Consider the following 16,312-nt stretch of genomic DNA (forward strand, 5'->3'; position numbering starts at 1 on the left):
GATTGACTTTAATGGGCTTATTAGGAGACTGGACATAGCTCAGGAAAGAATCTCTGAGCCTGAGGAGATCTCAGAGAGAATGTTAAAGCTGGAAAACAATGAGAAATTAGACTGAAAAACAACAGTATATCTAAGAACTGTGGGACAACTACAAAAGGTGTAGTTCAAAGAGATGAACAGAATTATGTAACCCAAGGAAGAGCTTTACTGGCATGCCAAGAGGATCTGCAGTTGCTTCAGTATCTTAAACATCTGTATCAGTGACTTACAGGCATTAAGATAACTCCCACTTAATGGATCCCTATTATATGTCAATGTCACATAGGTTTCTTAAAATATTTATTTATTTATTTATTTTTAAATTTTTATTTATTTATGATAGTCACAGAGAGAGAGAGAGAGGCAGAGACATAGGCAGAGGGAGAAGCAGGCTCCATGCACCGGGAGCCTGATGTGGGATTCGATCCCGGGTCTCCAGGATCGCGCCCTGGGCCAAAGGCAGGCGCCAAACCGCTGCGCCACCCAGGGATCCCAGGTTTCTTAAAATAATGAATGCATTTCCATGTTAGACACTAACAATTTTGTCTTCTTTAATCCTTATAATAATGCTATGAGATAGATACTTTTATTATAATTTCATCAATTAGAAAATTGAGGTTCAGAAGGGTTAATAGTTCTACATCCCATAATTTATGAAGAATAATGTTCCATATCTGCATAATAGAAATATTGTCAGATGTTCCTCTACCCTTTCATGAGGTAGGAAACACTGAACAAAAGATATATGCTCTGGGGAGAAGGTCTGCCTAGATTTCCAAGATTTTATGATTTAATGTATAAGCAATTTACCATAAAAGACAAAAATAATGTGATGATCCCCTTTGCCTGAGGATACACTGTGGGATTTCTTTAAATCAAGTTGTCCTAGTGCCCTAAAGATATGATATGAATATGTCAAATACATGCAAGTTTGCAGGAATGCTCCTATTCAATCAGATGAGGTGTTCTGTGAGCTCTCTCCTTTAGTATTATTATTGCTGTATCATAGTATTATTGATGTTTAAAGACTAAGAAAGATGTAAAGCAGTCAGGAAACCTGGGTCCTGGCCTTTCCTCTGCTGGTCTTATTTAAATGATCTCTCCTAAATCTCTTCCTAATGGTCTCCAAAAATCTCTTTTTAATGGTTCAAAGTGTGTACACTAAATTCATTGCATAGAGATAATTCAGTTGGAGAAAATGTTTGATCAGAATGACCTGGCAAAACAATATGCTGTGTCATTTTATTTAACAAATGTTGATTAACATGATTGCATTAAATAACTTTGAAAAATCTGCAAAAGTTCAATGTTCAAGATAACCAAAGTCATATACTTCTGGTTAATGATTAGAGATAAACTTAAAAAAAGGTTTTCTTTCTTGTGCAATACCTTTAAACATTGAGATTTAAGTGGTAACAGTAAAAAGATTGCTTTTGCCTTCATGTTTTAAATTTGGCCTAGCAATTCCTGTTCCTATAGCAAAAACTAAAAACTGTAATTATAAAGTAATAAGATAATCACTCCCCAATTCTCCCATTAAATATAATCTGTACATTTTTGTACTACTAAAACAAAAAAATCTTTTAAGGATAACCATAGACCAAATAGAATATACAAATGATTAAATTAACACCAACTTTTAGGGACACCTTGGTGACTCAGTGGGTGTCTCAGTGGTTGAGCGTCTGCCTTTGGCTCAAGACGTGATTCTGGGGTCCTCAGATTGAGTCCCACATTGGGATCCTTGTTGAGAAGCTGCTTCTCCCTCTGTCTGTGTCTCTGCCTCTCTGTGTCTATCATGAATAAATAAATAAAATCTTTTAAAAAGAACCCACTAAGTTTAAAAATATCCTAATTTATTATAAACCTATACTTTTTAAATTATTAAAACCTGAAATATAGTGAAAATCTTCTGGAAGAATAAACAAATTGTAAAGAATAGGTTTAACTAATGAATGAAATGATTGAATTAGACTTAAAGCCTCTCCAAAAAAGAGTCAACTACTAAAAGGTTTCATACAGTTTTTTTAAAAAGTATATACTTTAAAAAATAGTAAAAGCTATTGACAGCACAGAATAATGTTCCTAGTAAACTCAAGAGATGATCTTTTAACTTCTGACAAACTAGAGAGAAATAAGATGAATTGTTTAATGTTTTTCTGACAGCGGCATATTAGTATAGAAAAGAAATAATTAATTTAGGTCTTTATTTCACACCATCTCATAACGTATATTCTTTTTTTTTTTTTTTTTTTAGTTCACTCTTTATTTGATGTGTGGTCACCCCTTCCCCTCCAACCTCGGCCCCCCCCGCCCCCAGCCCGTAAATACTAGAGGAGCTGCACCAGGAGAGGACACGACACGAGGCGGAGTGGTCCCAACGACGGGGGCGGGGGAGGGGAGGGTGGAGTGGTGGGGTGTGTAGGGTCCAGCCCAGATGTTCAGGATTCGGATCTAGGTAGCAGGAGGAACGTGGGTTTTCCGGGGTGTGGCGGATTTCCGCCAGCTTTGGGTCGGTAGATGCTCAGCGGTTCTTCGAGGGGATGCTGGGCCCCGGCTTAGGCTGGGGTGGGGGCGGGGTAGGTCGGGCGACCCCCGGGCTTCAAGTCCTCGGGCCGACTGGGAGACGGGGGGCGGGGGGAGCGGCGGTCGTCGGGGTGGCTCTTGACTCGAGAGGATCCTCAGACCCGGACCTTTCCCGAGCGGGGCCGGCCTGGGTCCCCGGCGAGGCCCGGGTCTGCCGCGGCTGCGGGGCGCGCGGGCGCCGGTACAGGGCTCGGCTGCAGGGCACGAGGCAGTCGGCCAGGCGCAGGCGGCGGTAGCTGGCCAGGGCCGGCGCGAGCAGCGGCCCGAGGAGAGCAAGCCCGGGACCCGCCGGGCCGTGCAGCCCGGGTCCCGCAGGTGCGCGGTGCAGGGGGGCGCCTGGGAGCGCAGGAACTGGGAGTGGCAGAGGAAGCCGAAGCCTAGCATGGTGACGGCGGGCAGCAGGATGGTCCCCAGCACCAGCGCCAGCAACAGGAGGGTGAAGGCGGCCACCAGCAGATTCTGGGCCGTGACCAGCACCGCGCAGGCCCAGCGGTCCAGGGGTCCCGGGGCTCCGGGCCGCCGCCGGGAGCCGGGCGCTGCGCCCCGGGGACCTCCGCCACGGCCGGCCTCTCATAACGTATATGCTTGATAGGTCATAAGACAACAGAAGAAAATGGACTAGCATAAAAACGATGTCCAGTGGAGAGAAAAATGCTCTTCTGAGTCCCGGAAAAAAAAATAATGTGATACCAGAACACAAAGATACATTTATAATACTTTTTTTAATTTTTAGGAGAATTTTCTACAACAAATAGTAATATGAAAGTACCCAAACAGGAGATGCATCTGACGAAAATAACATAGGGGCAATACAAGTAGTAGTTATCACAGAGAAAAGCACATAGCCTTTTTTTTTAAAAAAAAGATTTTATTTATTCATGCGAGACACAGAGAGGCAGAGACATAGGCAGAGGCAGAAGCAGGCTCCCTGCAGGGAGGCTGATGCGGGTCTCCATCCAAGGACCCCAGGATCACGATCTGAGGCGAAGGCAGATGCTCAACCACTGAACCACCCAGGCGTCCTGAAAGGCACATAGCTTTATAAGCAATTACATACAAGTAAATTATAAAAAATTTCTGGAAATATACACAAGAAATTGTTAATAGTGGTTGCTTTCAGGGTAGCTGGAGGACTGAAGGAAACAAGTGAAAATGCGTAGAAGATGTTGAATTCTGTAGAATACTGGCTCCCCAAAAATAGCACCCAACAAATCTGTTGATCAAAAGAAACTGTAGATAAGACAAAGCTGAATTTTTTCTCATCGTTGTTAAGAGAAAGTACTGCCTTGAAATAAGTTGGCCTTCTTACTATGAAGTTGTTTAAATTCATAATACCAAATGCATTCTTATAATTTGTGGTTGGACTATTATTATTATTGCCAGTTATGTGAATTGAGAGCATGAAGATGACCAAATTAGTGGGCCCAAGAAAATTTTCTGGATAAACACATTTAAGCCTACTGCAAGACTGTAAAATGTATTTTTTCTGTGTGTTTACATACATCCATACATACATGTAGAAATTCTGGGAAAGTGCTTTTATTTGCACTTGGCTTTATTTATTGCTTGGGGACATTTTTGAGAGGGGCTACCAAGTGGTTTTTGAAGAGGCTCATTTATAGGAAAAATGTATAATTTCAATCATATAATTCCAATTTTAAATTCTTTTGCTGTGGAGGCTACATCTATAGAGCAGGAGTTACAGTGCTGGGCATATGGATATAGGCTAAGTAAATAAAATGTGCTATTCTCATAATCATGACTTTTTTTTTTTTAAGATTTTTATTTCAGAGAGGGAGAGAGTGAGCAAGAGAGAGCACAAGCAGGGGGAGGGGCAGAGGGAGAGGGAGAAACAGACTCTCCATTGAGCTGGAAGCCCGGCTCAGGCAGGGCTCAATTCCAGGACCCCGGGATCAGGACCTGAGATCAGGACCCTAGTCGAAGGCAGACACTTAACCAACTGAGACACCCAGGTGGTGGCTCAAACATGAGAGGCAATTGTTTGTCTTTGATCTATAAAAAAGGAAGGGCCATCTCTTTGGCATCTTGTGAGTGGACCCTTGTGAGTGGGTGGAAAAGATTTCCAAATAGGATGACTTTATAAATGCTCTATCTTCACAAGAACAATATATCGACTCCTTCAAGATATTCTCAAGCGCATTCTCTAAGACAGATGTCTGAAGTTAGTTGAACTCTGATCGACTTAATTAAGCTGTAACGAAGTTTAGAAACCTTTGAGCTCAGTCAAGCCAAGTGATTTACTAGTAAGGCTGTTTTTCTAAAGATGGGATTTCTCTTGCAACTGTCATACCCTACAGAGATTTGGAAATTTCTTGACGCTATTAAGGAAGGTTGCTATAAAACCTTCACAGCAATTGCTGAAAGGGAAATTGATGCATTCTTCAATTATATTAGGGCCCTTATAAAAGTATACCCATCTTAAAAGTGGCTTGAATAGAAATACTTATTGGTTCAGGTAAACAAAAACCCAGGATGGCGTGGTCTTGAGATTGACTTATTCCTTTTTTTTTCTAAATTGAAGTTTGATTTGCCAACATATAGTATAACACCCAATGCTCACCCCATCAAGTGCCCTCCTCAGTGCTCATCACCCAGTCATCCCATCCCCCCGCCTGCCTCTCCTTCCACTACCCTTTGTTTCCCAGAGTTAGGAGTCTCTCATGTTTTGTCACCCTCTCTATTTTTTCCCACTCATTTTCCCTCCTTTCCCTTATAATCCCTTTCACTATTTCTTATATTCCCCATATGAGGGAAACCATACGATGATCATCCTTCTCCGATAGACTTATTTCATTTAGCATAATACCCTCCATTTCCATCCATGTCAAAGCAAATGGTGGTTATTCATCCTTTCTGATGGCTGAGTAATATTCCATTGTATATATAGACCACATGTTCTTTATCTATTCGTCTGTCTATGGACATCGAGGCTCCTTCCATGGTTTGGCTATTGTGGACATCGCTGCTATGAACATTGGGGTGCAGGTGTCCCGGTGTTTCACTGCATCTGTGTCTTTAGGGTAGTAGTGCAATTGCTGGGTCGTAGGGTGGCTCTATTTTTCACTCTTTGAGGAACTCCACACTGTTTTCCAGAGTGGCTATACCAGTTCACATTCTCACCAACAGTGCAAGAGGGTTCCCCTTTCTCCACATCCTCTCCAACATTTGTTGTTTCCTGTCTTGTTAATTTTCAACATTCTCACTGGTGTGAGGTGGTATCTCATTGCAGTTTTGATTTGTATTTCCCCGATGGCAAGTGATGCAGAGCATTTTCTCATGTGCTTGTTGGCCATATGTAGGTCTTTGGTGAAGTTTCTGTTCATGTCTTTTGCCCATTTCATGATTGGATTGTTTGTTTCTTTGCTGTTGAGTTTAATAAGTTCTTTATAGATCTTGGAAACTAGCCCTTTATCTGATATGTCATTTGCAAATATCTTCTCACATTCTGTAGGTTGTCTTTTAGTTTTGTTGGCTGTTTCTTTTGCTGTACAGAAGATTTTTTACCTTAAGTCCCAATAGTTCATTTTTGCTTTTGTTTCCTTTGCCTTCTTCATAGATGTATCTTGCAAGAAGTTGCTGTGGCCAAGTTCCAAAAGGGTGTTGCCTGTATTCTCCTCTAGGATTTTGATGGATTCACATTTAGATCTTTCATCCATTTTGAGGTTATCTTTGTGTATGGTATAAGAGAATGGTCTAGTTGCATTCTCCTGTATGTGGCTGTCCAATTTTCCCAGTACCATTTATTGAAGAGACTGTCCTTTTTCCAGTGGATAGTCTTTCCTTCTTTGTTGAATATTAGTTGACCATAGAGTTGAGGGCCCATTTCTGGGCTCACTATTCTGTTCCATTGGTCTGTGTCTGTTTTTGTACCAGTACCACACTGTCTTGATGATTACAGCTTTGTAGTACAGCTTGAAACCCGGCATTGTGATGCCCCCAGCTTTGGTTTTCTTTTTCAATATTCCCCTGGCTATTCGGGGTCTTTTCTGATTCCATACAAATCTTAGGATTATTTGTTCCAACTCTGTAAAGAAAGTACATGGTATTTTGATAGGGATTGCATTGAACATGTAAATTGCCCTGGATAGCATAGACATTTTCACAATATTTATTCTTCCAATCCATGAGCTTGGAATATTTTTCCATCTCTTTGTGAGTTCCTCAATTTCTTTCAGAAGTGTTCTGTAGTTTTTAGGATATAAATCCTTTACCTCTTTGGTTAGGTTTATTCCTAGATATCTTATGCTTTTGCATACAATTGTAAATGGGATTGACTCCTGAATTTTGCATACAATTGTAAATGGGATTGACTCCTGAATCTCATTGTTAGGGTATAGAAATGCCACTGATTTCTGTGCATTGATTTTGTATCCTACTACATTGCTGAATTACTCCAAATTCTAGCAATCTTGGGGTGGAGTCTTTTGGGTTTTCTATGTACAGTATCATGTCATCTGCGAAGAGGGAGAGTTTGACTTCTTTGCCTATATGAATGCCTTTTATTTCTTTTTGTTGTTGATTGCGGAGGCTAGGACTTCTAGTACTTTGTTGAATAACAGTGGTGAGAATGGACATCCCTGTCATGTTCCTGATCTTAGGGGAAAAGCTCTCAGGTTTCCCCCATTGAGAATGATATTTGCCTTCCATAGATGGCTTTTAAGATACTGAGGAATGTTCCCTCTATCCCTACCCTCTGAAGAGTTTTGATCAGGAATAGATGCTGTATTTTGTCAAATGCTTATCTGCATCTATTGAGAGGATCATATGGTTCTTGGTTTTTCTCTTGTTGATGATGTGATCTATCATGTTGATTGTTTTATGAGTGTTGAACCAGCCTTGCATCCTGGGGATAAATCCCATTTGGTCATGGTGAATAATCTTAATGTACTGTTGGATTCTATTGGCTAGTATCTTTTTGAGAATTTTTGCATCCATGTTCAGGGATCCCAATAACAGGGGATATTGGTCTATAGGTCTCCTTTTTGGTGGGGTCTTGGGAGATTGACTTATTCCAATGGCCATGTTCTCATTCATTTGGTTTGGGCATCACCTTTATTCTCAAACAGGTGGTGAGATGGCTGCAATGATTTTAGGACTCATTCACATATCATAATATATAGCAAAAAAAAAAAAAAAAAAAAAGGCTCATTCTTAGGTCTCCTAGAAATAGAAGCCACCAGCAAAGTTCTCTTGGCATGTCAACGTCTGAATCAATTCCTTACCAAACACAACTTACCTCTGTGTTAGTTTCATTCTCAAGTGGGCTTTTTACTTGCTGCCAAAGATGACTATAAAAGCTCTAGGTTTACAGGATTGTTATGGCCAGTAATCTTAAAATAAAGAGAGCATCTCTTTTCTGAGAGCTCCAGAAAGAATCTTTGGTAGGATTCTGAATGGTCCTATTTGTGTTGTGTTCTCCTCTCTGGATCAATCATGTGGACAAAAGCATGAGGCAGTCTAACTGACTAGCCTGGATCAATGTGCCTTCTCCCATGGACTGGGGAAGTGAAACTATATGAATGACAATTCCACCAGGAATGCATCAGCTTTCTAGGACAGCTTTAGAAAGGAAGAGTTAGGCAGAAAAGAAAATAACGTCTTGATCGTGATATGACTCCATATACATAAAATATCAACAAATCATTTGTTTAGAAGCCTGGCTACTCTTTAGACTAACACTGAAGGGGGGAAAAAGTCTGCTACAGGGCCTCAATAACACACCTGTATAAATATTTTATACAACTGTTTTCTATTAGATCTCTAATATAGACCATGGCATAATGCCAAATGGTTTGATTTTTTTTTAAAATATTCTATGAGGGAGCAGAGCAATGCAATCCAAATATACAATTTATCTGCTTTTATCCAAGGATGAAACTTAGTATCTATATAGGAATAGACAGAATGTGTATTCCTCAGGTGTCTTAGCCACAACTTTTGGTGGAATGGTACAGGAATCCATTCAAACTAGTGTAGCCAGTTTACCAAGATGCAAACTAAACAGAAAACAAACAAGAAACAATATTTTTCTTCCACCATTGTCCTCAACCATGCTATAAAACCTACTTGCCTGCCATTGACCACATCTCAGGCAGATCCTATGCTTTTGTGGCCTTCTTCAGGAATTAAAAGGTTAAAGCTAATCTAAAACTCTCATTTTGGGGCACCTGTGTGGCTCAGTGATTGTTTGCCTTTGACTCAGGTCTGATTCTGAGGTTCTGGGATCAAGTCCTGCATTAGGCTCCCTATTGGGAGCCTGCTTCTCCCTCTGCTTATGTCTCTGCTGCTGTGTTTTTCATTGATAAATAAATATTTTTTTTAAAAACCACAAATTTTTTAAAAACAGCTTTATTGAGTTACAAATTATATACACTTCCTCACTTAAGGTGTACAATTCAATGTTTTTTGGCATATTCACAGACTTGGGCAACCATCACTACAATTAATTTTGGAACATTATCATCACCCACAATACAATCTCGCATTCATTTTAAAGCCTCTCTCTTTTCTTAACTCAGAGACCTCAGCAATGGGCCAGGAGAGAAGTATCATTCTTTTTATTATTTTTCCTTGTTATTCAATTCCTTGCCATCTAATTTCCAGGATTGGGGCGAGGATGTGAGGGCTGAAGAAAAGAGGCAAAGGTAACTTTACTGAGCTTGTAGATGACTGAACTTTTCCAGTTTGCCTGGCACTGAGGAGTTTCCCAGGCTATCGGACTTTTTTTTTTTTTTTTTTTTTGCTGAGAAAAGATTTAAGTTTTATTTATTTATTTTTTTGAAACACCCAAGTCATTCAGTATTAACTGGGAGTAAATAGGTTTAATTATTAAGGAAAGTGTTTACCACATTTTGCTCACTTAATGAGGTATAACTAAAATGATGAGACTGATTTTATAGGACTTTTTGATGCTGAAATTGGAAAATCCCAAGCCACTGTATGAGCTGCTGCTGTTTGTAGTTCACTCTTTCTTGCTCAATGGCTAAACATCACACTTTGTTACAGCTTTCCGGGTAGTCCTACTCTTCCATGAGGCACATTGGAGACCTCCAAACTGTGATTCCTAACATAGGTTGTGCACTGGATGACCTCTTCCCCTCTCAAATCCTGTCTTTTAGTAGTATACTCTCCCACTGCTAGTAATATTGTTTGTTCACTGGATTAAGTTGATAACCAGATAGCTCCATTATAATGTTAAGTTCCTATTTTTTTGAGTAGCAAATAATCTCTAGGATATTTAGTTCCCATTCCACCTTTTACCTAGTGGTTTTAGTGTTGGTGGTCTTTAACTGATTTGTCATTAAGGGTTACAAAATGGTTAATCTCTAATTCTAGAAGATGATTGATGGTGCCAATGAACATTTGGATACAACTTTTTGTGTGAACATGTTTTCAATTCTCTTGGGTATACACCTACATGTAGAATTGCTGTGACGTATGGAAACTCTGTTTAACATTTTGAGAAACCCCTAGATTATTTTACAAAGCAATTTAACCATTTCACATTCCCAGCAGCAGTATATGAAAGTTCTAGTTGCTCCACATATTTGCCGACACTTGGTATGGTCAGTCTTTTCCGTTATAATCATTCTAGTGGGTGTAAAGTGGTACTTCACTGGGGTTTTGACGTGCATTTCCCTAATGACTAATGATGTTGAGCATCTTTTTATGTACTTGTTGTTCAACTGTATACCATCTTTGTTCAAATGTCTATACAAACCCTTTGCCCATTTTAAAATTGGGTTGTCTTTTTATTGTTGAGTTTTATGTATTCTTTTTATATTCTGGATGTAAGCCCTCCAGCACATACAATTTACAAATGTTTTCTCCCATTCTGTGGGTTGTCTTTTCGTTTTTTTTTTTTTAAGATTTTATTTATTCATGAGAGACAGAGTGAGGCAGAGACATTGGCATAGGGAGAAGCAGGCTCCCTGCTGGGAGCCTGATGCAGAACTCGATCCTAGGACCCTGGGATCATGACCTGAGCCAAAGGCCGATGCTCTACCACTGAGCCACCCATGTGCCCTGTCTTTCCACTTTCTTGATGTTATCCTTTGAGCATAAGTTTCCAACTTTGAGAAAGTCCAATTTACCAGTTTTTCCTTATGTCATTTGTGCTTTTGAGTTCATATCTAAAGCTTTGCCTGATCCAAGGTCACAAAGATTTACTCTAGTTTCTTTCTCAGAGTTTTATGTTTTAGTCCTTTAATTTAGGTCTATGCTCCATTTGAGTTAATTCTGGTATTTGATGTGAAGTAAGATCCAACTTCATTCTTTTGCATGTGGACTTCCAGTTGTCCTAGCACCATTTGTTTAAAAGACCATTCTTTCCCCAGTGAATTGTTTTGGCACCCTTGTCAAGAATCAATTGCCCCTAAGAGTTTATTTCTGGACTCTCAATTCTATTGCATTGAGTTACAGACTCATCTTTATGTCTGTACCACATTATTTTAATTATTATAGCTTTGCAGTAAATTTTAAAATGTAAGTCTTCCAACTTTGTTCTTCTTTTACAAGATTCATTATGCAGGGTCTCTTGTATTTCCAGATAAATTTTAGGGTCAGCTTGTTAAATTCTGCAAAAAACACAGTTGTGATTTTGATAGGGATTACACTGAATTTGTAGATCAACTGGAGAATATTGCTGTCTTAACAATATTGTCTTCCAATTTATAAATATGGGATGTCTTTATGTTTTGTTTTGGTTTATGATAGGGAGATGGGGAGAGAGAATCTTAAGCAGGCTCCACATCCAGCATAGAGACTGTCTTGGGGCTCAACCTTACAATCCTGAGATCATAACCTGAACCAGAATCAAGAGTTGGACTCTTAACTGACTGAGCCACTCAGATGCCCTGGGATGCCTTTTATTTATATTAGGTCTATTTAAATTTCTTTCAACAATGCTTTGTAGTTTTTAGTGTACTGTCTAGCACTTCTTTAAATATATTCCTAAGCATTTTCTTTTTTGATGCTATTATAAATGAAACTGTTTTAATTGCATTTTAAGATTCTTAATTGCTGCTGTATAGAAATACAACTGATTCCGTATGTTGACTTTATATCCTGCAAACTTGATGAACTTGTTTAACTTTTTGTGTATTTCTTAGAATTTTCTATATATAAGATCATGTCTCTAAAAATAGAAAGTACTTTGCCTCTTCCTGTCCAATCTGGATGCTTTTTATTTCTTTTTCTTGCCTAATAGCCCTCACTAGAACCTTCAGTATAATGCTGAATAGGAATGGTAAAAGTGGACATCTTATTTCTTATTTTAAGTATTAAGTATAATGTTAGTTGTGTTTTTTGTTTTGTTGTAGATATTCATTATAAGGTTGAGGAAATTCCCTCTACTTCAAATTTGTTGAGTGTTTTGTTTCTGAAAGGATGTAGGATTTTGTCAAATCCTTTTTCTGTGTTGAGCAGATTGTGTGATTTTACAGTTTATTCTATCAATATAAACTTTTGGATGTTAAACCAGCATTGCATTCCTAGTATAAATCCTACTTGGTCAGTATATAGTCACTTTTATGTTGCTGGATTCAGTTTACAGAACAAAGTGACGAGTGGATCTGGAAGAGCAAGCAAAAAATATCCAGCATAGTTACCAAAGACAGTGATATAGCCAGGATCACTGATCTAGCACTCTTTTTTTCACAATCAAGGAAATCAATACTATGAGTATACAATTTGATGAGTGCAAAGAGAAATATATAAAAATATAAAGATATGGTCTCATAGCCTCAAAATACTTATAATATTGTTGACAAGAAACTTAATATGTGTGAAATAATCAGTAAATATTAAAAAAAAAGATAAAGTATAGAAAAATAAAATCAAGGTAGGAATTACCTTATGTTTCTTTTATATTCACATAGTAGGAGGCAAAGTGTTAGCTTCACTTGTCGATGCCTAGTTTCCTGGGAAGGGCTTTTAAACTATCAAAGACTGATACTAGAAAGCTAAACTAGAAGAAAAGAACACTTAATGGGTACTCACTATGTATTTGGTGCTTGAATATATTGTTTAACCAGAAACTATGGTTTAGTTATTATTCCTGGCTTACAGATGAGGGAATTAAAGTTTAAGAAACTACGTCAACTTTCTCAAGTTTAAACTGGGAACTAGGATATCCCAGGTGTGTCTGATTTGCCTAGGAGTATTGCTCTCTATACCACATCCAGAAGCACCTGAAAGCAGGAGACCTATAGGTTAGTAGCCTAGCATTCAAGTATCATAAACAACAATAATCTGTTGTTAAAGTTTGAGTAATTCACACTACCTCTTACATCCCTAGTTAATCTGTATTTTAGAAAATGAGATGATAGGGGATCCCTGGATGGCTCAGTGCTTTAGAGCCTGCCTTCGGCCTGGGGCATGGTCCTGGAGTCCTGGGAAGGAGTCCCACATCGGGCTCCCAGCTTGGAGCCTGCTTCTCCCTCTGCCTGTGTCTCTGCCTCTCTCTGTGTCTCTCATGCACAAGTGAATGAAATCTTTAAAAAAAAAAAAAAAGAGATGATAACATGGCCTGCTGTTGTCTTTGGAAGATCATATAGGGAAGTCTAAGAATGGGGGAGGGTTGGGCCAAAACACTAAATATGATTATATGTGTGTGTATGTGATACTTGCATATCTATATCTATATTTAAAGTCAGTAACTATTTTTTGAAATATTTATTATCTTTACTAATAGTCTGAAGTAAGAAAATAAACAACTGAGGTTATTGTTGGTTTTTAAATAGTTTGCCTCTCATTTTTCATAAATTATTCAGCAAATATTCTACACTGAAATTATACCTGAAAAAGTTGGGAAATAATCTAAAATTTAAAGATGAGGTAAGGGACTCATTTATTTTTATTTTATTTTATTTTATTTATTTATTTATTTATTTATTATTATTATTTTTTAAGGGACTCATTTAAATAAAGGCAAAGTTCAGGGATCCCTGGGTGGCGCAGCGGTTTAGCGCCTGCCTTTGGCCCAGGGCGCGATCCTGGAGACCTGGGATCGAATCCCACATCGGGCTCCTGGTGCATGGAGCCTGCTTCTCCCTCTGCCTATGTCTCTGCCTCTCTCTCTCTCTCTCCCTGTGTGACTATCATAAATTAAAAAAAATAAAAATAAAAAAAAAAGGCAAAGTTCTTGCTACACATTCATTAGTACCCAAATCTGTGCACACTATTCACAGAAGCTACACTAACTAGCTTTCTGACCAAGGGCAAGCTCTTTATATTATATTTCAGTTCCTCTCTTAAAATAGAAACAACAGTTCTAATACAAGCTATTAATATAAAATGAGGTTATAAATATGAAAGTGTCAGATAAAGCTAATGATAAATTTCACCATTTGGGACCTGCTCATAGGAAAATAATCTTTTATCCCTAGAATCCATTCTATGTGTGGCCTCAGTTGAGAGAATCAGCTATTTTTGCTAACATCTATAATCTATAATCTCCCCAATTTTTACTATAGGTCTTCAAAATTTGTTAGATGAACCTTATGGCTAAGTCATTTCTCTATCTGGGAACAGAGGTAGAAGTAACCTGGTAAACACTGGATCACTTCTGCTTTTTTAAGTCTGGAAACTTTTATATCCTGCTTCCACGTGTTGTACTTAGTATCTTGCCCATCTAATGAGTATATAATAAAAAGAAAAAATGAAAGAAAAAATAATCTTCCCTTTTATATTTGACTACAGACTGGGATTCAACAATGTCCACAATATCCAAAATATGCAGAGCCTAGATGTCCATTGACAGATGATGGATAAAGATGTGGGATATATATATATCACTCAGCCATCAAAAAGTATGAAATCTTGCCATTTGCAATGACATAGATAGAACTAGAGGATATTATGCTAAATGAAATAAGTCAGTCAGAGAAAGACAAATATCATATGATTTCACTCATACGTGGAATTTAAGAAACAAAACAGATGAACATATAGGAAGGGAAGGAAAAATTAAATAAGACAAGAACAGAGAAGAAGACAAACCATAAGAGACTCTTAACTATAGGGGGGTGCCTGGGTGGCTCAGTCGGTTAAGTGTCTGCCTTCAGCTCAGGTCATGATCCCAGGGTCCTAGAATCAAGCCTTACATTGGGCTCCCTGCTCAGCATGTACCCTGCTTCTCTCTCTCCCTCTGCTTACCGCTCCCCATGCTTGTGCTTGCTCTCTCTCTCTGTTAAATAAATAAATAAATAAATAAATAAATAATCTTTAAAAAAATAGAGACTCTTAACTATAGGAAACAAACAGGACTGCCAGAGGAGAGGTGGGTGGAGGGATGGGGAAACTGAGTAATGGGTATTAAGGAGGGTACTTGATGGAATGAGTACTGGGTGTTATATGCAACTGATGAACCACTATATTCTACTTCTGAAACTAATAATACACTACATGTTAATTAAATTTAATTTAAATTAAAAAAAGACTCTACCATAACAGAATGGAAATTTTTATTTTATAAATAGAAAAGCAAAATACTGTTATTAAATTGACCCTGAAGTCACACCTGAATTCATACCTTACAGTTCAGTTTTCCCAGTTCATCAATTAATTCTGCAAAACAGACTAAACCTCTGTCTGTCAAATAAGCATAGACCACATTAAACCATGATAACAGAGATGGCTGGCAAGATTAAGCAAAGGAAGTGATTGTAGCTTTGTTCGACTTCTTTGTCTTCTTGGAAACATTCTCCATGGCCGTGTGAGACTTAAAGACTGTGACTGTCCTGGCCAGAGAAGAAGGTTAAAGCTATATCAGAGAGAATTACAGACTACTCTTCTACCTTCATCTTGTGATATCCATGTTTCTCAGAGAGGTCTGGCTAAACCAGAATATTCTTTGCAATAGCATTCAAAGTCCTTACTTGTGCCACATCTGTTACCTTTAGAGAATATTCTGAGCTAGAAAGAGAGGCTCCCATGGCAACAGAGGAATTTCTGCAACAGAAATAATAAAAAAACAGATAGTTAGTTTTATATTAGCCCTCCTCCTCGCACTTCATTTTATAGGCTATTTAATGGTTCAAGAACACAGGTAGGTCAAGGATCCTGAATTCCCGTATTTCATAATTTTTATTAATTACTTGAAATATCTAGTAGCCAAATATACCTGACAATATACTTGATTTTATATCTAGAAATGTAGCTCTAAGGCTCTTCTTTTACATGTCATTTTTCCCAATTCTAAATAGAAATAATAAACTACTAACTATTAAATTATAGGAGTCTTCTAAAGTATAATAAAAAAAACTCAATGGTTTAAATTTCTTAATGGTGGTATAATTTCAAAATAACTAAAAATGAGAGCAAAGACGAGAGAAGACGAAGTATTAAAGGTGGGAGGGATAAAAATGACTAGATTCTTCCATTCTTATACCATAGTTATTAACTCAGGTAAAGGAAATCACAGTTGAATGGGCATACATACACATCTGACTCATTTGAAGCTTACCTACTGAGATACAGTTTATTATTAACTGGCCTAAGTTCAGCAATAACTTAAAAATATAAAGGTTCACCTAAGTTCAGAAAAGCCTGCTATGTGAGGCAAGATAAAACCATTTTGCAGTTGAAAAATTTCAAAAAAAAAAAAAAAAAAAAAAAAGAAAAATTCAAAACTGACTGCAATACTTACATATTAATCACAACATAC

At 38.1% G+C, this 16,312-nt stretch overlaps 1 protein-coding gene and 1 pseudogene across 5 annotated transcripts in view; both read right to left on the bottom strand.

The window, feature by feature from the left end:
* Positions 1-2,641: 2,641 nt before the first annotated feature.
* On the bottom strand, positions 2,642-3,427 carry LOC144300849 (transmembrane protein 88 pseudogene; annotated as a pseudogene).
* An 86-nt stretch (positions 3,428-3,513) lies between these two features.
* CUTC (cutC copper transporter) overlaps positions 3,514-16,312 on the bottom strand; it is a 38,521-nt gene continuing 25,722 nt past the window's right edge. For 3 of the 5 annotated variants that reach the window (XM_077878032.1, XM_077878028.1, XM_077878031.1), the window contains one exon: positions 15,094-15,597. In XM_077878032.1, the coding sequence (XP_077734158.1) occupies positions 15,483-15,597 (115 nt within the window). In that variant the 3' untranslated portion in view covers positions 15,094-15,482. Of the gene's footprint in view, positions 3,648-15,093; positions 15,598-16,312 lie in introns of those variants that run through there. The other 2 variants (XM_077878029.1, XM_077878030.1) reach the window with 2 other exon arrangements.

The sequence above is a fragment of the Canis aureus genome, chromosome 29 (genome assembly GCF_053574225.1).
Source record: "Canis aureus isolate CA01 chromosome 29, VMU_Caureus_v.1.0, whole genome shotgun sequence".
NCBI classification, from domain to species: Eukaryota; Metazoa; Chordata; class Mammalia; order Carnivora; family Canidae; genus Canis; species Canis aureus.